General features: G+C 38.0%; 1 protein-coding gene across 1 annotated transcript in view; it reads left to right on the top strand.

The window, feature by feature from the left end:
* Positions 1–12,571: 12,571 nt before the first annotated feature.
* Positions 12,572–23,498, top strand: part of CFTR (CF transmembrane conductance regulator) — a 184,137-nt gene continuing 173,210 nt past the window's right edge. The window contains exon 1 of the mRNA XM_058724499.1: positions 12,572–12,769. Coding sequence (XP_058580482.1) covers positions 12,717–12,769 — 53 coding nt within the window. The 5' untranslated portion in view covers positions 12,572–12,716. The remainder of the gene's footprint in view (positions 12,770–23,498) is intronic.

The following is a 23,498-nucleotide window of genomic DNA, read 5'->3' as shown; positions in this document are numbered from 1 at the left end:
GTCACCAGTGATTGGTGTTGTCAGTTTTTTTGGATTTTAGCCATTCTAAAGGGTGAGAAGTGGTATATCATGGTTGTTCTCATTTGCAATTCCCTAATGACAAATGATGATGAGCATCTTTTCATATGCTTATTGGCCATCTGTATATCTTCTTTAGTGTAGTATTGCTCAGATGTTTGGCTTAGTTTTTAAAAGGGTTGTTGTTACGGAATGGGAAAAGATATTTGCAAATGACACATCGGACAAAGGGCTAGTATCCAAAATCTATAAAGAGCTCATCAAACTCCACACCTGAAAAACAAATAACCCAGTGAAGAAATGGGCAGAAAACATGAATAGACACTTCTCTAAAGAAGACATCCGGATGGCCAACAGGCACATGAAAAGATGTTCAACGTCGCTCCTCATCAGGGAAATACAAATCAAAACCACACTCAGATACCACCTCACGCCAGTCAGAGTGGCCAAAATGAAGAAATCAGGAGACTATAGATGCTGGAGAGGATGTGGAGAGACGGGAACCCTCTTGCACTGTTGGTGGGAATGCAAATTGGTGCAGCCGCTCTGGAAAGCAGTGTGGAGGTTCCTCAGAAAATTAAAAATAGACCTACCCTATGACCCAGCAATAGCACTGCTAGGAATTTATCCAAGGGATACAGGAGTACTGATGCATAGGGGCACTTGTACCCCAATGTTTATAGCAGCACTCTCAACAATAGCCAAATTATGGAAAGAGCCTAAATGTCCATCAACTGATGAACGGATAAAGAAATTGTGGTTTATATACACAATGGAATACTACGTGGCAATGAGAAAAAATGAAATATGGCCTTTTGTAGCAACGTGGATGGAACTGGAGAGTGTGATGCTAAGTGAAATAAGCCATACAGAGAAAGACAGATACCATATGGTTTCACTCTTATGTGGATCCTGAGAAACGTAACAGAAACCCATGGGGGAGGGGAAGGGAAAAAAAAAAAAAAAAGAGGTTAGAGTGGGAGAGAGCCAAAGCATAAGAGACTGTTAAAAACTGAGAACAAACTGAGGGTTGATGGGGGGTGGGAGGGAGGGCAGGGTGGGTGATGGGTATTGAGGAGGGCACCTTTTGGGATGAGCACTGGGTGTTGTATGGAAACCAATTTGACAGTAAATTTCATATATTAAAAAATAAATAAATAAATAAATAAAATAAAATAAAATAAAAAAAAAAAAGAAATCTAGCAGTAAAAATGACAATAAAACAAGGGGCCACACAGTTAAAAAAAAAAAAAAAAGTCATACAAAACATGATTCCATCTTCAAGGAGATTGTAGGACTTACAGTTAAGTCTTATTTATAAAAACATTTTAAGTGGACAAGATGGGTATGTTATACATGTTGCATGTAGTGATTTTCTTGTAAATCAGCTCTCCTGAAAAATTTAAAAAAAAAAAAAACCAAAAAAAAAAAAAAAAGGGTTGTTGTTTTCTTATTGTTGAACTTTATTTTCTCTTTCTTTTGAAGGAAGTAAATAAATAAAAACTAAATATGGTTGAGGAGATGTGCATTTAAAAAGTCATAAAGAATTATCCCATACACACTTCATGTTTTCTTGTAAAAAAAAAATCATGGAAGGACCAATTCAGCCTTCAGTAAATCACTAATGTGAGGATGTGAAATTTGAAATGTGTGTGCGTGCATGCACACACACACACAAACACACACACACACACACCATCATTTATTGAACTCTTATTCTATGTCAGGAATGCATTAAATTTTTTCCTTACATGAACTCATTTAATTCTCACAACAATCCTATGTAATGGAAACTCTTGTTTCCCCCATTTTACAGATGAGCTCCGCTCCCAGCAGAGGAGCTCTAACCCTGTGCCATGCTGTCTGATAGACAATAAATTTTAAAATGAGACAGTCTAAGGTTTGTTTTCTTACATAGCCAAGCGAAAGTATATTTTAAAATTAAGTATGAGTGAAAAAAAGAAAAAATAAATTAAGTATGCATGAACATAGAAACAGATTGCAGAAATAGTCCATTTTTCTTGAATTATTCAGATTGTTACAAGCCTCAAATTTGTTTGGGTTTGTGTGTGAATACATTCAGACGATTGAATAGAGGTCTACGCTTTTTCTCCGATCCTTAAATCTAAATTTATTTTGCATAATTTTTTTTAATCTTCACTTTCTCAAAAGCAAGGAAGATACGACATGAATAATCCGATGGGCTCTTTTTCCCTGCTCTGTTTTGGACCAGAAAAATAATTTTCAAGAGTCATTTGCCTTATTATTTAATAGGTGTTAACAAAAAGAATTCCTAAGAACAAGTAGAATCATGAGCAAAGTGGGTCTTGAAAAATATAGCAGTGTAGTGGCAGCTGGTGGCTGGCTCTGAGCCTGGCCATGAGCCTGCAGCATGGGACTGGGTGTTCCACTGCCTGGCTGTGCTCCAGGGAGCTGTCAGTTGCCGGGTTCCCACAGTGCCAAGCACTAGCAGGTGCAGAAAGGTTCAAGGTTTCTATTCCCCCATAGTGTTGAGGGCATGCAGGTCATCTGACAGTAAACAAGATGAAGCACCCCTGTGGGCCCTGAGGGGCATGAGGAGCGGAGCTCCTGCTCAGCCTTGGGGATTTGACATTTGTCAAATTGTGCGAGAACCTGCTGGGCTCCTCATATGCCTCTGCCTGGCCTCTGAGAGGAGTGAGGAGTTTGCAGAGTCTTCTGGAGAAACAGAGGACTGAGACACTCCCATTTTGGAGGCTTCTAGTGTTCATTTGTTTGTTTGTTAATATTTATTTATTTACTTTTGAGAGAGCGAGAGAGAGAGAGAGAGAGAGAGAGAGCCGGAAGGCACACACAAGCAGGGGGAGGGGCAGAGAGAGAGAGAGAGGGAGAAGGAGAATCCCAAGCAGCCTTCATGCTGTCTGCATAGAGCCCGACACTGGGCTTGAATTCATGAACCTGTGAGATCATGACATGAGCTGAAATCAAGAGCTGGACAGTTACCTGGCTGAGCCACTCAGATGCCCTTGTTTGTTTGTTTTTTTTTTAAGAAAAAATTGCCAAGATAGAGTTTTAAAAATTGTTTTATATATTCACATCTTAAATATTAATGCTCCTAACACAAAAAATGAAATGCAGTGTGCTGTGGCACTTAATAAGATACGTAAAACTCGTAAGATTTATAAGAATATTATCTTCTGATGAAGTACTGGTGGAGGGAGCTGGTTATAGGTCAAATGTTTAAAGTTACCTGATGGGAGTATTTTTCTGTTCCTAACAGGGTATCTTTATGACTATATGTAATGATCTCTGAGAAGATTTTGTTTTCAGTCCCAAAACCAGGGATGGGAAAAGAATGCAGGCCTGCAGTGGGGGCAAAAGAAGGGGAGGTGAAAGAGATTTAGGGAGTTACTGCAGATTTTGCAGGGTTAACGGGAATCCAGAATAAATGAAAGAAACACTGATGCTGGTAATTTCCTCTGGGCTCAGGCAACTAATACTTTGCTTTGTCCATTTAAGTAGCAATTTAGATCCAAGAAGCCCTTTCTTTAAAAGTTGTAGCAGAATTCTGTCCTGTTCACTTTTTCCCTTTCCTGGCAAAGAGCTGGAACACTATAGGCTTTCCAAAAACATTTGTGGAATGGAGTCAGAAAGCCACTTTACTTCACAGGATGCATTCCTTTTGTTTGTTTGTTTTGAAAAAAATATTTTAAAAGTTTAGACATTTATGGCATAAAATGATTAGGACATATATCACCTAAGCTTTTATTCAGTGTTCATGCAAACATACATATCCAACTTTTATGTCTCTTTTCACCTACTTCTTGGGATACAAATAAGCTCACACGTCTTTTTAACTTTTAAGTGTTGAAGTTAGCAAGAAGTCCAGAAATCCTATGATGGGTAGGTAAAGGCAACCTTCCAGTTTCATCTGCACAGTGGCCCATTTCCCACCAAGCAGTAGGCGTTGGCATTAAACTTTTTCTCTCATGCACGATGTGTCACATTCTCCTGGGGGACCCTTGGTGGCCATATTTAAGCATTTCAATAGAGGTCATCGCAATTCATGAAATAGATTCTGACTTTGTTGACTCTCAAAAGAAAAAGAGAAGAAAAGATTTCCTTCTGTCCTTCCATCCCCATTGATACCTACTTATGTTACATTCCTATAATGAATAGTCCTCTCAATGGATTCTGAAAAAATGAAGAAACAGAAGGAAAATAACACCTCCTTTGTGATAAATACCAATTTTCACCTTAACCAGAGAAGCAAATGGACGCACTGTAAAAGGCAACTCCTCTTAAAACAATTATAAAACCATCCAGTTACACACCCAGCCCAGTGATTAAGTGCTCATCCCCTGAGGTTCATTTCTTGGGGCATCTATTTCTTGGGGCATCTGGGTGGCTTAGTCGGTTGAGCATCTGACTCAATATTGGCTCAGGTCATGCTCTCACAGTCCAAGGGATTGAGCCCATGTTTTTATATATGTTTTATATAGCATTTATATATAAATGTTGCATAAATTATACTATATACTTCAGAAAAAGTTGGTGTATTTTATCGTCATTCTAGTTTACAAATGAAACTGAAGTATAGAAGGTTACTTCTATAGAAAACATATAATTTTGGGGTTTCTGGGTGGCTCAGTTGGCTAAGTATCTGACTCCTGGTTTCGGTCAGGTCATGATTTCACAGTTCATGAGATTGAGCCCCACATTGGCTCTGCACTTTCAGTGCAGATCCTGCTTGGGATTTCTCTCTCCCTCTCTCTCTCTGCCCCTCCCCGGCTTGCTCTCTCTCTCTCTCTCTCTCTCTCTCTCTCAAAAAATAGATAAACATTAAAATATTAAAAAAAATAAATAAGACATAATTTTTTCTTGTAAAAACAGGATCATGCCCAGCTTAATTTGCTATTATAAAAAATGCAAATTTTATATTCTTAGGTAAAGCTTTGTGACGGTCAAATTTGTTTAGGGGAAAACCATGATACGTATTTGTCAATCTGATTTTCTTTAATAGCATGATATGCTTTGTTCCAAAAATGATTTTGACAATTTTCATACATATCTTTAAACATAATTTTTGCATATGTAAAGAAGAGTTCCAGAGTCTTGAGGCACCTGGGTGGTTCAGTTGGTTAAGTATCTGATTCTTGGTTTTGGCTCCGGTCATGATCTCATAGGTTGTGAGTTTGAGCCCTGCATTAGACTCTGTGCTGACAGTGCAGAGCCTGCTTGGGATTCTCTCTCTCCTCTCTTTGCCCCTCCCCTGCTTTCTCTCTCTCTCAAAATAAATAATAAATGTAAAAAAAAAAAAAAAAAAGGGAGTTCCAAAGTCTTTTGCCATCATTTCATCAGTGCTACCTCTCAACAGCCTTTGAAATGAAGAGGTTCCAGTCTTTCTGGGAGACACGGAGATGTAGGCTGTGGAGGCCAATGAGCCATAGCCACTGATACAGGAATTGCTTGTCCTTTTGACCATATGGATTAATCACCATAGTTTCACCAATCACACTGAACTTGGAGATCAATAAATGGCCAACATAGTGTCCTAAAAGAACAAGCTCTCAAAAACTCTATCTATGCAGGGTAAGTTAAAGCAAATCAGAACCTGGTAATTTTCTTTTTTTAATTTTTTTTTTCAACGTTTTTTTTTTTTTTTTATTTTTTTTATTTTTGGGACAGAGAGAGACAGAGCATGAACGGGGGAGGGGCAGAGAGAGAGGGAGACACAGAATCGGAAACAGGCTCCAGGCTCCGAGCCATCAGCCCAGAGCCTGACGCGGGGCTCGAACTCACCGACCGCGAGATGGTGACCTGGCTGAAGTCGGACGCTTAACCGACTGCGCCACCCAGGCGCCCCAGAACCTGGTAATTTTCAAGTTTCAGTTTCCCAGACCGAACAGACTCGCTTGTGTACCTGACTTCATGTTGTGTCCTTAAAATGGTCATAATATGGTCATAAGAAATGACCATAACATAAATGTTTCTGAAAAAATTTATAGCTAAAAATGCTGTCCATGATGTCAGTCAGTGACAATTCTATAAGCCTTTCAACGGCAAACTCTCCCACTACTGGTGTGCAAGGAGGATGATTTTTATTTCCAGGTGAACTTGCATATTGACAGAAGGTTTGGACAGAAGCCTAGTGGACGTTGAGGGCCTAGACATTCACAGTCACTTTTAGTTTCTAGGTGCGTTAACAATCTCCCATCGAGTCTCTCTTATTCTTTATCTTACCTTCTTTATTTACATGTTTTTATTATAATTATCTATTTGGGGGGAAAATAGTTATAAATAAGTAACCTGCTGTTCTATTTAGTGTACTCCACTGCCTTTCTAAATGTAACTCTTCTGTGTAACATTATAAATTAGTATGGGGCACAAAGGTGGCTGAGTTGGTTAAATGCCCAATTATCATTTCGGCTCAGGTCACAATCTCACAGTTGGTGAATTCGAGCCCCAGGTCGGGCTCTGCACTGACAGAGCCCTTCCCCTGCTCTCGCTCCCTTGCTCTAATAAGTAAATACATACACTTAAAAAACTTTAAAAAAATAGTATAGAATTCATCTGAAGGAAAAAATCACCACTTTCCAAATATATAAGACCACACTTTGAACTCTATAGATTGTATCTGGCTTTCAGCAGATATGATATCACTAGTGAAAATTTAGTCTGGTATTATGAATTCCCTTGTTTCTAAAAAAGCTTCAGTAGGAAAATGAAAAGAGAAACTAATATAAATAATGAAACATTTCATAAATAGCAATTTTAGAAAATCCTAGAATTATCAGCTTTTATATTCATGACAAAATTGTAGTGTTCAAAATATTGTTCATAATTGTTCCAGTTTATTAACAGCATTAATAAGTTCTTATTTTATACAGACCGAGGATCTTTAAGATTTCCTTTATGAGGAAGTACCTTTAATTTACAGAAGACCCATCAGGGTGCCAAATTCCATCTGGACACAGTAGTTGGTAATATAACACTGGTGATGAGCTGAAAATTTGAGTAATTAAAAGAGCTTTCAAATGTCATTTCAGTGGAAAAGGAGTGAGGACTTCCACTGTATAAAAATCTAGTTCTGCCTCTAAATTAAAATTATCTTACAGTTGGAAAGCTACCTGAATTTCCCCCTTTTCATCTAGTCTAAATACAAGCAAATAACTTCAGAGGGAATGAGAAAATCTAATGTTCCTGAGAATTCTTATAGCCTTAGGGAATTCAGTTTTCTGTAGCATTTTGTGAGGTTTTTTGCAATGCTACACTGATTTCTGATTTATCACCAGTAGTATGTAACAATAGTGTCTAAGATTTATTAAGTGCTTATTCAGTTCTGAATCCTTTATGTCTGTTATATGCATCATATGTAATTTATTTCATCCATTGATTCTCAGCTAGGGGCAGTTTTGCCCTCCAGGATTTTTGGCAATCTCTGTGGACAGTTTTGGTTGTCATCCTGGGTGTTGGGAGGGTGGGGGGGGTGTAGTTCTACTGGCATTCGGTGTGTAGCAGCTAGAGATGCTGCTAAACATTCTATAATGCACAGGACAGTCCTCCACATCAAAGAATTACCTAGTCCCAAATGTCAATAGTGCTGAGGTAGAAAGAACCTGACTTAATCCATTCAACAACCCTGTGAAATGGATATTTTTAATATTTTTTTGTCATTAAAATGTATATGACATGTGACATTGTATAAATTTAAGGTGTACAAAACATTAATTTGACACACATATATTGTAATATGATTGTCACTGTAGCAATAATTAGCACCTCTATCATTTTACCTAATTATTCGTTCTAATAGTTGGAATAATTAAATTCTAATCTTTTAGTAAGTGTGATGATTGTAGTACAATATTGTTGTATTTACCTGTGCTGTGCTTCAGAAAAGGGAACTGAGACACAGAAAGGTGACCACACAGCTAAGTAAGTAGTGGTACCAGGATTGAAAATTTAGCTCTTCATTTTCTCAGAGCCCAAGAAACCTCTTTCTATTTCACTGTGCTACCATCTTCAGAGAATTTTGATGACCACAGGTAGATTCTGAGTTTTGAAGAGTGGACGTCCTGCCTCATTCTGTACACCTGCCTTAGCAATGAGCTCTTGCTTGATGAAAGATTAATGATAATCATTCATCTCTTGAGAATCTTCAGATTTCCCCTTGAGGATGATATTTTAACTATTTGGTTAGTAGCCCCAAGAAAAAACTGTTGTTGGATTTCATATACTGTATTACTAAATAAAAGGTGAGTTAAAGGAAAATAAGACATAATTCCTGTCTCCAAGGAGCTTGTGGGGAAAAAGCATTATATATGTATATAAATAAAAGTATGTGTCATGTGTGTTTATAAACAGAATTGTCAGATCACATAGGGTTGAAAGCAGTACAAGTAAATGATACTCTGGCCTACACACGTACCAGAACACGTCTCTCTGGGTCTGAGATGTCTTTGTAAGACTATCATGTGTATATACGTGGTTGGTCATCACTGCAGCACACTGTGGAAGAAGCCTGGCTGCTCTTACCCTTCCGGCTTAGGGAGGTTTATAAGCAGAACCAGCCTGAGCACATGAAGCTAACAAGGCCTTGCCTGTCTTTTTTTTGATGAGCTTTCCTTCCTGATGGAGGTGACTTTTTCCTTTCTCCTTTTACTTTTCCAGTTTTTGGTGCACCCATGGTCACTACCTACTTAGCAGTACTTAAACCCATTCTCAGGACAGAATCTGAGGAACACACTCAAATGAAATAGAAAATAATGGATAAGTAAAGTATAGAAAAATTTCACTCTGGTGATATCTAATGGCGGGACTTCAGCCATCATCTGGCAGAGTGAGGAACATGACCAGAAGCTTATCTCATAAGCTTTCATATATTGAGATCATTGGTAGGAAGCATAAGACATTGCTGAACACATAGTAGGTACTAAATAAATGTTGGCTTCCTTTTCTTCTCCATCTTTTTTTTTTTAATTTTAAGTTTATTTATTTTAAAGTAACTGCCACACCCAGTATGGGGCTTGAACTCACTACTCTGACATCAAGAGTTGCATGCTCTTCTGACTGAGCCAGCCAGGCCCTCCTTGTTTCTTTTTAACATATCCTTAAAATGATGCTACACAATTTGTACACTAATGTTCATAGCAGTATTGGTCACAGTAACTAAAACCCAAATGTCCATCACTGGATGAATTGATAAGTAAAATGTGATATATACATACAATGGAATATTGCTCAGCCTTAAAAAGGAAAGAAATTCCATAATATGCTACAACATGGATAAACCTTGAGGACATTATGCTAAGTAAAATAAGCCTGTCACAAAAAGACTAATACTGTATGATTCTACCTCTACCCTCTATGGGGGTAGAGTAGCCAAAGTCATGAAGACAAGAAAGTATAATGTGGTTGCCAGGGGCATGGGGGAAGGGAATAATGGAGCGGTATTGTGTAACGGGTATAGTGTTTCAATTTTACAAGATAAAAAAGAGTTGTGGGGATGGATGGTAGTGATAGGTTGCATAACAGTGTGAATGTATTATCCCTGAACTGTACATTTAAAAAATTGTTTAAGATGGTAAATTTGATGTTATGTGCATTTTACAGCAATAAAAAATGCCATACAAATGGCTACCTAATCTTTTTTTTTTTTTTTAAGATTTCTTTATTTTTAAGTAAACTCTACACCCACCATGGGTCTTGGATATATGGATAATGAAGAAACCTGTCCAATGAAAGTGTTACAAAGATTAAAAAAGGCAAAACATGCCATGTATTTGGCATGGTGCTTGGCATATATAGAAGTGCTCAACAAACATAAGCTATTAAAATATTATAATAAAATTTTATGAGTTGATACTTAAGCAGCTTGGAGAGAAGAGCTTCACAGTTTCTTATTACCACTCTATACTTTCATCTTGGCCACTGATCTCTTTCCTCTTTCTGATATCTCAAAGCCACATTTAGGATTTCAGTATTGACCTTCAGCCACATTTGAACACTTTCCTGGTGCATAAATCTACATTCTCTCATTAGATAGGTACCTAGATGCAAATCTTGAATATCATGGCTCAGTTCATTTGTTCCTATCTGCTAGCAGTATTATTGTTCAGAAAAATAGTGAAATCTTACTTATGCCAAGAACAAATTTGGGATATAATCTTTTATAGTAAAAACCTATATATATATGTGTGTGTGTATACATGCTTTAAATGGAATATTATAATTAAATGTCATTTGTTAAAAATATAAAACCAGTAACTATTTGGTTTGTAGATTTTTGCTTTTTAAAAAAAAAATTTTTTTTATGTTTATTTTTAAGAGTAAGAGAGACCGCGTGAGCAGGGGAGGGGCAGAGAGAGGGAGACAAGAATCCGAAGCAGGGTCCAGCTCTGAGCTGTCAGCATGGAGCCGACATGGGGCTTGAACTCATGGAACGTGAGATCATGCATGACCTGAGCCAAAGTCGGATGCTTAACTGACCAAGCCACCCAGGCGCACCTAGGTTTTTGACTTCTTGTCTCAGTCCTGAGCAGGTTCTGGCAGTTATGATTTCATGAAACCATTATGAGGAGAAAAAGTGGGTTGGTAAGTGATAGTATATCAATATAGGATGGATGATGTGATTAGAAGCAGTGTTACACACTGGTGGGAGTTGTGGTTTGGAATTAGACCTGAGTTTGAATCTTAGCCCTACCATTACAGGCATTTACTTCTCTTCCCTGTTTCCTTAACCGAAAATTGTGAAAAATAACACCCATTTACATGGTTGTAACAAAGTTTTCATGAGATGATGCCTGGCAAACATTAAGAATTCAAGAAACAATCATTATTTCATTTATTCTTTCTAGAGGAAGGAGATTGACAAATATTTGGGGTCTTTTCAAACCATATCAGTTGGTCAGCTTTTGTGATCTTTGGAACTTGTTAATCCCTTTATTATCACTTGCTCTTTGGTGACAAAGACGAATGGATTACTAATGCATTTCAAAATCTGTTATAAAGCAAACAATAGAGTGAGGGTAGGGAAGTGGATCCTGTGAGTTCAATCACATACCTGGGAAAAGTCAATAATGAGGACAGAGCCTCAACTTGTATGTCACAGTGGAGAGATTTGAAGCCAAGGATCACGAGTTAGAAATGCTGAAGTTCTTTCTTGGTATCTAACTTCATGCATTTTTGTTTATCTCTTTACTCCTATTTTCTCTACTAGTAAAGTGTAGAATAATAAAATTTAAATGTTTGTCCAACTCACTTTAAGATAGAAAGGTGACAATGAAATAAATGCAAAGTTGGAGCTATAAAAACCTGAATGCATTCATTATTTTAAATGCCTGTTCCTTTCTGTTACTGTGAAATGCACGTTTTATTTGTATTCTATTTGGGTGACCACAAATCAACCACGAGGTACTCTACAAGTAAACACCCTTTCCTTAGTTGTAGAGGCAGTAATCAGGTCAAAATGTTTACTTTCATTTGCATTTTTCACTTTAAATTCAAAGTGCCCTTGCTCTTCCACCATAGGATTCAGGACCTAAAAAGTCTTGGCTCTTTAAAACCCATCAGGCAGGCGCGCCATCCACACAACAAAACGTCGGGGAAGCTAAGGCGCCCACACCTGAGAAAGCTTCGATGCCCTCAGAGAGCCGAAGATGGCGCTTCTGTGAGTCAGCTCGAGGTTAACGCGCTACTTTCCCTTCAAAGGCCGGATTCCTTTCGGTGTATTAGTCAAGATGTTCTTGCCGACCGAGACTCGGAAATCTATAGGAGGGCGGGTTAGTTTACACACTGTCGATTTGTCATCGTAGTCGCTAGCCCTCAGCAAAGCCTTCCTTCAGAACGCAAGTCCGACTCAGCACTCGGGACAATGAACAAATCGTGAGCGTAAATGACAAAGCGCTCACCTCCCCGCGGGATTTCCACCCCCCCCCCTCCCCCCGGGAGCGCGTCTCCCAGGGGTCTGAGCCGCACTCACAGCTCGCCTAAGCCTGAAACTAACAGCGTGGTTTGCCTCAGGCACTCAAAGGAAGCGCTGAGGTGAACACAGCAGACGCCGCCGCCGCCGAACTTCCCGGGTCTCTGAGGCTGCGTTTTGATACAGGAGAGACACATTCCGTTCCCCCTTCAGAATGCACCTCGCCAGCGCAACCCGAGCCCGGCTAGGCTCTCGGAAGAAGGCTCGGAAGTTCTCGGCCGCACGCCCCGCGTCCCGCGGAACCTGGCGCGGAGGAGGGTGCCGGAGGCTGCCCGGGGGACGGTTCTGCTCCCGTCGGGCGTCGGAGGCCGGACACGGAGGGCGGCCGCGACAGGCCCCCGCTTGCGGGCCGGGCTGGGGCTGGACGGTACGCACGCGGGCCTGGAAGGAGCGCGCGCGAGGGAGCCCGGCTGGGAGAATGGGCCACGGGAGGCCCGGGGCAGCCGAGGAGGGAAGGAGACGAGAAGGAGCGCAGAAGGTGGAGGAAGCGGCTGGGGCAAATTGGGGGCTGGACCAGGCAGCGCACAGTTTTTAACCTGGGCAGGGGAGGCGGGGGAAGGAGACAGGAAAGGGGAGGTGTGTGGGGTAGCGGTGGGTGGGGGGAGTTGGAAGCAAATGACATCACTGCGGGTCAGAGAAAAAGGGGCGAGCAGCCTGCGCCAGAAGAGTAGGGCGTTTGGCATTAGGAGCTGGAGCCCAGCCTGCCCCAGCAGGGACCCCGACGCGCGCAGAGACCATGCAGAGGTCGCCTCTGGAAAAGGCCAGCGTCCTCTCCAAACTTTTTTTCAGGTGAGGGGGGGTGTCCTGCAGAATTTCGGAAGGACACGTGCCCACGAAAGCAGAGGGCGTGTGTATGGGCTGGGTTTTGGGGAAAGAGGGATAGGTTTTTTGTTTTTGTTTGTTTGTTTTAAAGATGCGCTGTCATTCATTGTTTTGGAGGAGAACGTGGATTTGTGAATAAAATAGAAAACGTTAAGGAGATTAAAGAATGAACTGAAGCCAGTTTGGAAGCAGAGCTTTAGCTTAACTTTGAAGGCTGAACTACTTGCACCTGGAAGTCTACTCTCAAGCCCCCATGTGCTACTGTGCAACTGTTTTCTAAGGTTTTTCTAAGAAATGAATGAGTTAAAAACTTGTTGATAAGAAATACTTAAGTTTGGTCCCTTGTTTCCCCCACTTCATCATGCCTTGGAAACTTAGATGTCTTTTAGCATACATATTGCAAGCGCCATGTTTACTTATAGCAGGTGCGCAGAAAACATTCGTTGACTGAAATTTGAACTTTTTTTTTTTTTAGGGGAGAAGGGTCAAGTGGGTGATACGAGCTTAAATCAGGTTTTTATTGTTATGATACTGAATAAGTCTAACAAGTGTTTGCCACAATTCCATTATTCTTTTAAGGATGAAGGGAAATCCTTTGAAGTATCTTTCTTAAGTCAATTCTACAAGTTATACATTTTTAAAGGAGGGGGGAGGGTGTTAGAATTATCATGAAAAAGTGAAGCCACGGGACTAGATACTGAAGTTATACCCAACTGACGTGTAATAAATTATACTCTTATCCTACTTGGCAAGTGATGAGCCATAAAAGCTTGCAAACTTCGTCTAGTGATATTTTTAAAAACAGAGTCTAAGTTCAGAGTCTTAGGCAAAGTGTAATTAGATGTAGCATTTTAAATTTGAAGTGTTCTTTGGATACCGTGTCTACTTTGTTCCTGTTATACTGTGTGAATGAATGAATAGGTACAGCTCTCGCGGAATATTACTTGACTCATACTTATCCAATGAATCAGCATACTTAGGTATCAGAAAAGCCAAATATAAATATGCCCATATGTGAGTGTGGGAAAGGAGCTTTCATATCTTTCTATGTTTTATTCTCTGCATGTGCAGTAAGCATGGAGCTCACGTGCTAAGGAAAGGCCATTGGCCATTGAAGTAAAGCACCTTCCTGTGGGCAGGAAAGAAGGACTTTACTCTTTAGAATTACCTTCTGTATTTATGTTTTCAGCACCCTTTGTTACTCCATCTATAAAAAGTAGGATTTATTTTCCTACTACTTACAAAATCAGAATGCTACTTGACATAAACTGTAGACTTTTTAGTAGAGCATATTGAGCAACGTAAGTGCCAATCAGTCTAAAAATGAAGTTTTCAGAAAAATAAATATCCTTTGGATGCTTCTAGGTACTAAGTAACTTTTAATTAGCACATTGTTGATTTAAATTAGATCACTTGATCTACAAAGTATTTTTTTTAATTGATCATCTTATAAATTTTAGTATAGTTTCAAAAAAAAAAAGCTCTGGTTGATTTGTTTAAAAAAATGTATTATAATGGCTACTAAGATTAAGAGCATACTCATGCCTGTTCTCCAAACTATTTCATAATAAATGGCTCTAAGAAGAGGTGTGTTTTAAAAAGTTAAGTTCCTACTATTTATAGGAACTGACAATCACCTAGAATAGCAGTGATTTATAAACTTTCTTCTCAGTTTTAATTCTGAAAGAGTAAGAAATTTATTTTCTGCATTGGGGTAGCTAATAGTGTTTAGTGATCAAGGCGTTAGACTTTAGATTCAGATTGTTTAGATTCTGCTGTGTGACCTGAGGCAAGTCCTTTACCATCTTTGTGTTTGTGTGACTTGACCTTTAAAACTTGGAGACTAAATAGGACCTATGTTATAGGGGTTAATCAGTTGAGAAAATGCATGTAAAGAGCTTAGCCCAGTACATGTTTAGCTATTATCATATTTTTACATTCATTATGATATCAAGTACTTTGTTTATATAAGATCCTCAATGCTTTGTTGAATATAACTTTGTGACACTTTGTAAGAATGGGCCTGGATGAAAATTTAATTTAGGTAAAATCTCATCTAGCATGCCCTTATTAGATATACGTGGAAAAAATCATATTTTTATATCATAAGGTTGTTAAATGTTTTAGAATGTAACTTTCTGAATATGATCCTTTCATTTTCAGAGTCATCAAAGTAAGGTTATGATGGTCTGGGTTATAGATCATATTAAATTTCTCTTTCATTGTTTAGGTTTTATTATTGAAGAAGCTAATAAAGTTTGGGATAAATTTAAGTACTATCTTAATTTTGCATGGGCTTTGCACCCAGTACAAAATGTGAAAGACATCTGATGTTTTAAGTATCTTGAATTTTAGTCATGGCATCCATACCAGGAGTCTAGATCTATGCTTGAGGAATTGTCAGAGCCCCACAGAATCCAAGTGTACAATGCCACAGATTCTTACGAAACTGAGTGGGGCTCCTGATAAACTCCACAGAGAAGTCTCAAATTAGACCAAAGAATAAATACAGTAATATTAGGATTGAAGGCCAAGAATTACATAAGTCTCAGGTTAATAATAAGATTATTTAAGATACTTTTGTAACAATTAAACACAAATTTATAAGAGGTTTTTAAACAAATAAACTATAATTTACTTTTTAGAATGGGTGTGGTGAATCAAAATAGCTACCAGTGAAAACCAAGCTCTTGAATTCTAAACATTCTGCCATTGATCAAAATACTTTTGGATTCTTTTTATGAAATTACCGTTAAAAACAGCAATACAAGTTTCTTCTCATAGGTATATAGTAGCTTCATTACTTTTTAGCCATTATTTCTAGTCATAGCTTCCATTAGGTTAATAGTCCTATTACCCACACTGCTCACTTGAACATGCTTGTCAATGACTTGACTATATCTCAAAATCAAGTCCACCCTGAAAGTATAAAGATACTTCATCATAATTTGCTTTGTTAACAGCCAAGTGCTACTTACGTTTAGGTATCATTCAAAAATATGTATTGCAGGGGCGCCTGGGTGACTCAGTTGGTTAAGCGTCCGACTTCGGCTCAGGTCATGATCTCACGGTCCGTGGGTTCGAGCCCCGCGTCGGGCTCTGTGCTGACAGCTCAGAGCCTGGAGCCTGTTTCAGATTCTGTGTCTCCCTCTCTCTCTGCCCCTCCCCCACTCATGCTCTGTCTCCCTCTGTCTCAAAAATAAACATTAAAAAAATTTTTTTTAAATATGTATTGCAAGACTTAAAGACATTAAGTGCTTTGAGCAACAGAAGCATAATTACAATAAGTTTATAATGAAAGAACCATAAAGAAGACAGTTTTGAAGAGGGCCATACTTGTTTGATTACATAAATTATAGCACATTGTAAAAAAATCCATTACAGTGATTTTATATTTACATTTCATTACTTGTTTGTAAGGCAGATGGGAATCTAAAATTATGGCAGTCATAAATATTTTTGCATTTTGTTGGTGGGTATTCATAGAACTGCTACCAAGAGAGACCAGTTGGCCGCTCAAACAAAGGTCTAGTCCTATCCTGCTCAATACACATGCATTATCTCAGGTTTGCCTCTCAGACAAAGCTTAGACTATTTGAACCGAAAGAAGTGGATGTATGAAACAAAGACCAATATGAGATGCACAATTTCTATTGAGTTGTACATCTGCCATGAAGGCCTAAATGACATGAGCCCATTTAGTCAGTCCACAAATGTCATCCAGGGAGGACAACCCGGGGTTTCCATGTACTTTCTTGGCTTTGTCTCCTGTAGGAACTGAAGGAGAACACTGTTGGAACAGAGGCCCCTTTCCCTTGGACACTGTTGCCTGAACACTGACAAATGTTGACTCCCTACACTTAATCTTCCTTTGTATCTAAACACCTTTTGCTGATCATGTTTTATGATACAGTTCAGATTTTCCAACCTGGGATATGTGTCAATTTTGATTTGTTTAACTTTCAGAATTCTCAGTGTCTCTTTTGCATGATAGGACTAAAATTGTAATTATATGTATTTTAACATATAAAACATATATATATATATATATATATATATATATATATATATATACACAATTCAAGTTTCTTTTAATTTTGCTAGTTTAAAAATTCCTCCTTGGTTTTGAAGTGTATTTCAATAGTTTTTGTATGCTAGTTCAAATTATTGGCACTCTAGGATTATTCTTATACACATAACACATAGGAGATGGTGTAGCTTTAATGTTCAATTCTTTGTTAAAGAGAGAAGTGGAATCTATTTTTCTTAACTCCTTCATCAATATTTTATGTTTGATGTGACAACCAAAATATCCCTCAGAGCCAACTAATACACTAGGGAAATCATGGTTTTTCAGTTTTACATTTATGTTTTGTGGGAGGAAGTAGGACTTAGTAAGATAATATTCAAGGTATAAATGTTCAAACTTGTTTAAAAGACCCGTAAATGAGCCCCATTCTAACATGTATTATTACTGCTAGTGTTGTCTCACAGGAACCTGTAATTTCAGTGTGATACAGCTATGATATAAGTATAGGATTGCAAAACCGTCAGGGAAGGGTGTTAACCGTTTAGCATGCAGCTATATGTTGTTTGTCATATTTTTAAAAACACCTCTGACTCAGCAGCAATTTTGGCAATTTTGATTCCACTGATTCCTGACGCATCTGTGTAGAGCACTTCCCTGGAACAAAATCCCTGAGATGCAATGAGGTCAAGGGGGGAAAACAGATAATGATGGAGTCTGATCATGGACCCTGACTGAATGTTTAATTTGTAAAATACGTTGGGTGCCTTATCACAGAGCGAAACATTACTATTTCAGGTGTTTCTCATCAGCTCTGATGAATTTACCTGGTAGTTGTTTAAGAGGGAAATTAGCATTACAAAGTGCCTTTACTATTGAGCTTTGTGTGAGAAAGGAGCTCAGGCTTCTTTTAGCAAGAAACCTGTAAAAATTCAGTTAGATTGCTTGGTGTGGGGAATGAATGTATTTCTTCTAGAGCTCTGAAAGATTTGACTTTCACAGCTGTTTCCAAGTGGCAAGGCTTGTCAAGCTTGCTATTCTCTTTGCAGCTCTATTAGCTTATTACTGTCTTTTAACAGTAATAACTGTCTTTTAACAGTAATAAGTCTTTTAACAGTGACTATTTCAAATTGGAAAGTCCTGGATGTCAGGGCCTTCCATGAATCGTTTAATATAGCATTCAGACCATTTTAGGACTCTTGCATGTAGTGGTTTAATAAATAGTTCTTTTTTAAAAAAATTGTTAACGTTTATTAATTTTTGAGAGAGAGAGAGTGCATGCGCACGTGCTGGGGAGGGGCATAGAGAGAAAGGGAGACAGATCTGAAGCAGGCTCCAGGCTCTGAACTGTCAGCATGCGGGGCTCCAAGTCACAAACTGCAAGATCAAGACCTGAGCTGAAGTCAGCCGCCCAACTGACTGAGCCACCCAGGCACGCCAATAGATAGTTCTTTGTGATGATAATGATTTCACAGCGATCAACCTTGGAGACTTACAGATACTATAGATTGAAGACATTCGGTAGTCTTGTAATGCACCATCATTCTCATAAAAAGGGGTCAATGAAAACAGGGCTGTGGATAGAGTTTTAACACTCAGAATAATTATTCTGTCAGATTTTTCTTGTGTCCCTTTATGGCCAGGACTTAGCCTTTCTGGGGGAACCCTGCTTGCTAGTTCTTTGCTCGTGAGATAAAGTAATGATTTAAAGATCTTATTGTTAGGATTCTCAGCCCTGAAACTGGGCTTTACTCTGATATGATCAGAGAAATCTCCCATAGTCTGCCTCAAGGAGTTGAATCAGTACTTCTTTGAAGGTCATGATTCAGGAGAGCTTGGAGAATGCCCTAATTCATTGATTCACCATCTGGTGTATTCTACGCAGGGCATTAATAAAGTTGAGATGGACAAGAAAGAAATTGGTGCTGCCTTTGTGGAATGAAATCTCTGAAACCCAGAGTCTCAAGGGCTTATAGAAACACTCTATGGGGCATCTAATCCAGTCTAAAGCTGGTTAAGGAAGTCACTTAGAGAAGTGATTCTTGAATTGACACCTAAACAAGATTATCCAGGGAGGGTGGGGATGGGTTAGGAAAAATGTAAACACAGAAGCAGCAGACTTTGTAGAGGACTGGCAGCAAGAGTGAGCAAGACACCTTCAAAGAATACGGAAACATTCCCTGTGACTGGAGCATAACATGTGTGACAGATTTGTGGGAGATGGGTCTTGAAACTCTAGCAAGGGCCTGGTTCTAAGGGGCTTGGTGAGCTTTGTTTGGGTTTTATCATATTGGAAGTGAAAAGCCATGGATTTCAAGCAGAGGAGTGACATGACTAGTAAAAAGTTGTTGCAGTTTTGGCAAGGAAATGGTGAGCTCTAGGATAGAAACATGGATTTGAAAGACATTTGGTGCGTGATGATGACGATTGCGGGTGAGATTGATTTGGAGAAGGCTTGGGGTCGGGGTGGAGGCCAAGTGGACCCTAGGCTTCTCTTTAAGGTTAAAAAGGAAATGATGCATACAGCTCAAGACCAGGTAATAGTTATTTGAAAATATATTAAAAGTGTTTTCTAGCTTGAGGTAAGCAAGATTAAGATGTCTCAGGTGACAGAATGATAAATACTGCCCTCACGCTGTTCAGTAAAGTCCAGGGTGGTGTCCAGGGAAGGATTTGAAGTGGCTGCTTATTTGGCTTTATTGTGCTATGGAGTCCCCTCGAGAGTGTGTCAGGAGTAATTAGCTGTGTTATGGAAACACATAAGTTAAGATCTACTTAGAAATTCTAGGAGTACCAGGTGGCTCACTTGGTTGAGCATTGGACTTTTGATTTCAGCTCAGGTCATGGTCCCAGGGTTGTAGGATGAAGCCCTGCATCAGGCTCTACGCTAATAGCACATGCTTAGGATTCTCTTTCTCCCTCTCTCTGCCCTTCCCGTGCTCGTGTGTGTGTGTGTGTGTGTGTGTGTGTGTGAGCACTCTCTCTCTCAAATAAATAAACATTAAAAAAAAAAGAAATTCTACTTAAAACTCTCCTACTACCCTGCCCCCTCCAAACCCACCAATGACGTCTGAAGTGCTCTCACCCCACTCCATTCAAATTTCACTCCTTTTGCAGTAGTTTTTACACATCTGATTTCTGTGATCCTAGACATTCAAGAAGGAGGTATGAAAATCTGCTGGGGCTTCAGATATTATCTGCAGTGATGAAATACGTAAGAGCACACCTATCATGAAATATTTTTGTGTGTGTGTTAATAAAAGATTCCCATTACTCTGGAAAAGATTAGGTATCATTGTTTCAGGTTAAAACTTTGAGTCTGTTAAAATACACAGAGCTCTCTTTCCTAATACTGCCTACTGAGCTTCCACTAAATTCACACCCACCCCCAAATGCCTAGTGATGTTCTTAACTTGAAGTTCTTAACTTAAGAGAGGGCCCCACAAAATTTAATCTGGTGCCAGTCAGATCAACATGTGAAAATTAAGCCAAAAGGGCAGAATCCCAGAGGCCTGACAGCTGTGTTTAGAAGGAGTTCGAGGCCAGACTTTAGAGCCCAGTGTTGGTTGTGGGAACAAGAAAAGGAAGCCCCTGCTAGTGGGGGTTAGCGGTCCTACTTCTAGAGGCAGCATCCTGGAGAAACTTTATAGAAAGCTTATTTGCACATTTTCTTTATCTTAAACATCTTTGGGAATTCTGGAAAATAAAGCTACAATAACAAAGCTTTACTTTTTCAACCAAAGTTCATTGCTTTACATTAGATCAGGTTTTGGCAAACTTTTTCTGTAAAAGGCCAGATAGTAAGTTTTCAACGCTGTGGGCTGTGTGGTTCTGCCATTGTGTGGGAAAGTAACCAGAGACAATATGCAAACAAATGGGTATGGCTGTGTTTCTATAAAACTTTATTTATGGGCACTGAAATTTGAATTTCATATAGTTTTCACATCACAAAATATTCTTTTTAAAGTCAATTGCAATAAGCTTCAAAATATACAGCTTTAAGATTACTCAGAGATCTAGAAAATGTTTTCAAGGGTCATATGTGATTAACATTATTGTTATTCAGTAATTTAGTAATTTTAAAAAGTGAAATAAACATGCAAAATGGACTTTTCAGAAGAGGAAAATATTAGCTTAACAGCTGTTAGTTAATTTCTCAGAATTGTTTTGTCTTCTAGGAATCTATTGACCATTTCTTCTTTACTTCCTGTTTGCATATGTATCTTTTGATGTGTCCTTCAAGGCCGAGGCTCTTACCCATTTTTTTGGTACCAAGCACCTGTCTGACTCCCTGGCATAATAAATAGGCCCTTAAAATATACTTGTTGAATTGACTAAAACTTGACTAATTCACTTTAAGGATATAGTGCTAAAATGTGATTTTTGATGGAAATATAAAAACTTGTAGATATGGAACTTAAACTTTGGTATTCTGAAGATAAAATGTCTAATTTTGAATAAAAATATTAGTTTTATCAAGTCCATGTGTTCTGAAGTATAATATAAAATAGGAAAATCTGTTTCTTTCTTGTGTAGTTTACAGGACTTTATAGAAAGATTCCGGCTTAGTATAGTAACATTTTTCTTCAGAAGATCAACGATAACCAACTTTGCCATAGATAGACTTTTCCTTCAAAATATTTTTCTCTTCATATCTTATGTTAGTATTCAGGGTCCCTGATAGTTAAATTTTAAACCGGGTTATTAAAATGATTATTTCCAAAGTTTCTTCCTAATTGTATGTACTGCAATTTAGTCTTTTTTTTTTTTTTTTAAAAAGGCCTTTAATTCATTTAAGTCTTGGACCTCTGAATACATTTTTTTAATAAAATAATAAGTAGGCTGATGAAATATGTATTACCAAAAAGCACGTATACCTTTCAACTCAAAGATAGGGTCGGCTTCTAAAAACTCACATTAGCCTTATTTCTACCCCTTTCACTTAATATATAATAGGGCTACTCTCTTTTATTGATAAAAGTCAATGTATAGCTTGTATATATGCACTGTGAACAAAAGGGCATAAAGCAAATAAATCCCCCATAACGATTTGATTATGGAGTCCATTGGGACCAACATCATTAAAACAGACATTAGGTATTTACATAAATCTGTTAATTCAGAGCATTATATATATATATATACACACACAAAAAGAGAGAGACAGACCAAGAAACAGACTCTTACCAGAGGCGAGGTTGTGGAGGGATGGGTTAAATAGGTGATGGGGACTAAGGAGTGTACTTGTCCTGATGAGCAATGACTATCTGATGTATGGAAGTGTTAGATCACTATATTGTACACTTGAAACTAATATTACATTGTATGCTAACTGGAATTTAAGTAAAAAATATATACATATGTACATGTACCTACACTGAGATCTAAAATTTTATTCACATATTAAAGAGTTTATAAAACTGATGAAATTAAAGATCAGAGGTAGCCATCACAATAGCATTAGAATACATTTCATGTAATGGAATTTTATTAGTTAGAAAGACAATCAACTATGAAGTGAACTCATTAATGTAAAAGTGGTAAATTTAAAATACATACGTGATTTTCAGTCATTCATTCATGCACAAATGCATGCATTTATTTGACATAAATATTGAGTGTCTAGAGTGTCCCAGGAATATAGTACTTTGAAAACTTAGAACACATATCAAAACTTATTATACATTCTAACTATTCTTCTTGTATTAGAATTTTCATGTTAATATTTTTATTGATAATTTTTTTCACTTTAGAGCACCAAGGCCATAATGCAATGAGGGAACTTAAGCTTTTTATTGATTTATAAAATTGACTGAATAAGGATCATCTCACATAATAAAATAAAGTCAACAATATAATTTCTTGACAAAAATTGTTTGATGTGTTCTTTAAAATTTTAAAAAATATTTCCTGTGAGATATAAAGATAAGATGATTACATTTAGAAATGTATATTGGATTTAATCCTTGAGCAGAGTCTTTGGATCCGTTGAGGTGTTAACTTGGCAATTTTTTGAACTCTGATTCAATTGTTTTTGCTGTTGCTAAGGGTAGCAACACAACTCATGTTTTTCCCAAGTCACACTCTGTCACTCCAACCCCTATTACTGCAGAGTAGAGTCAAATTTTGGGATTAGTAGATATGTATAAATTATTATGAAAACACAATGAGCCACCAAATCTGCTTCTGAAAATTTGATCAAAGTTTAGTTATTCTGTTGAAAGGGAAATCTAACTAGAAACAGGATAAATAAATTGTTCAGCTAAATACATATGTTCTTAAAATGAGGAGGCTCTTCATCATTAACAGTATTTCTATAGCTTTCGGGAGGTACATCTCAAACTATGGTCTGCCATCTACCTGCTTTAAAAAAGATTGATATATTATTAAATTAATTATTAATTTAATTAATTTATTAAATTATGTGTATATATATATATATATATATATATATATCACATCAAATATGCAGATTCCTAGATCCCACTCCATCCCTACTAAGTCAAAATCCATGGGAGGGGGCAACCTCATTTTTTTTCAACATTCCAGGTGACTCTTTTTGCCTACTGAAGTCTGTAAACCATTATGTCAGTCTTAGGAAAATGGGTTTAAATGGCCCAACTCCTGCTTCTCAACCTTAGTAAAAGAAAAAAATAAAACAACAAAAAC

This window comes from Neofelis nebulosa, chromosome 4 (assembly GCF_028018385.1).
Source record: "Neofelis nebulosa isolate mNeoNeb1 chromosome 4, mNeoNeb1.pri, whole genome shotgun sequence".
In the NCBI taxonomy this organism is placed as follows: domain Eukaryota; kingdom Metazoa; phylum Chordata; class Mammalia; order Carnivora; family Felidae; genus Neofelis; species Neofelis nebulosa.
The sequence above is the reverse complement of the archived record's forward strand: the minus strand, read 5'-3'. Positions and strand labels throughout refer to the sequence as shown.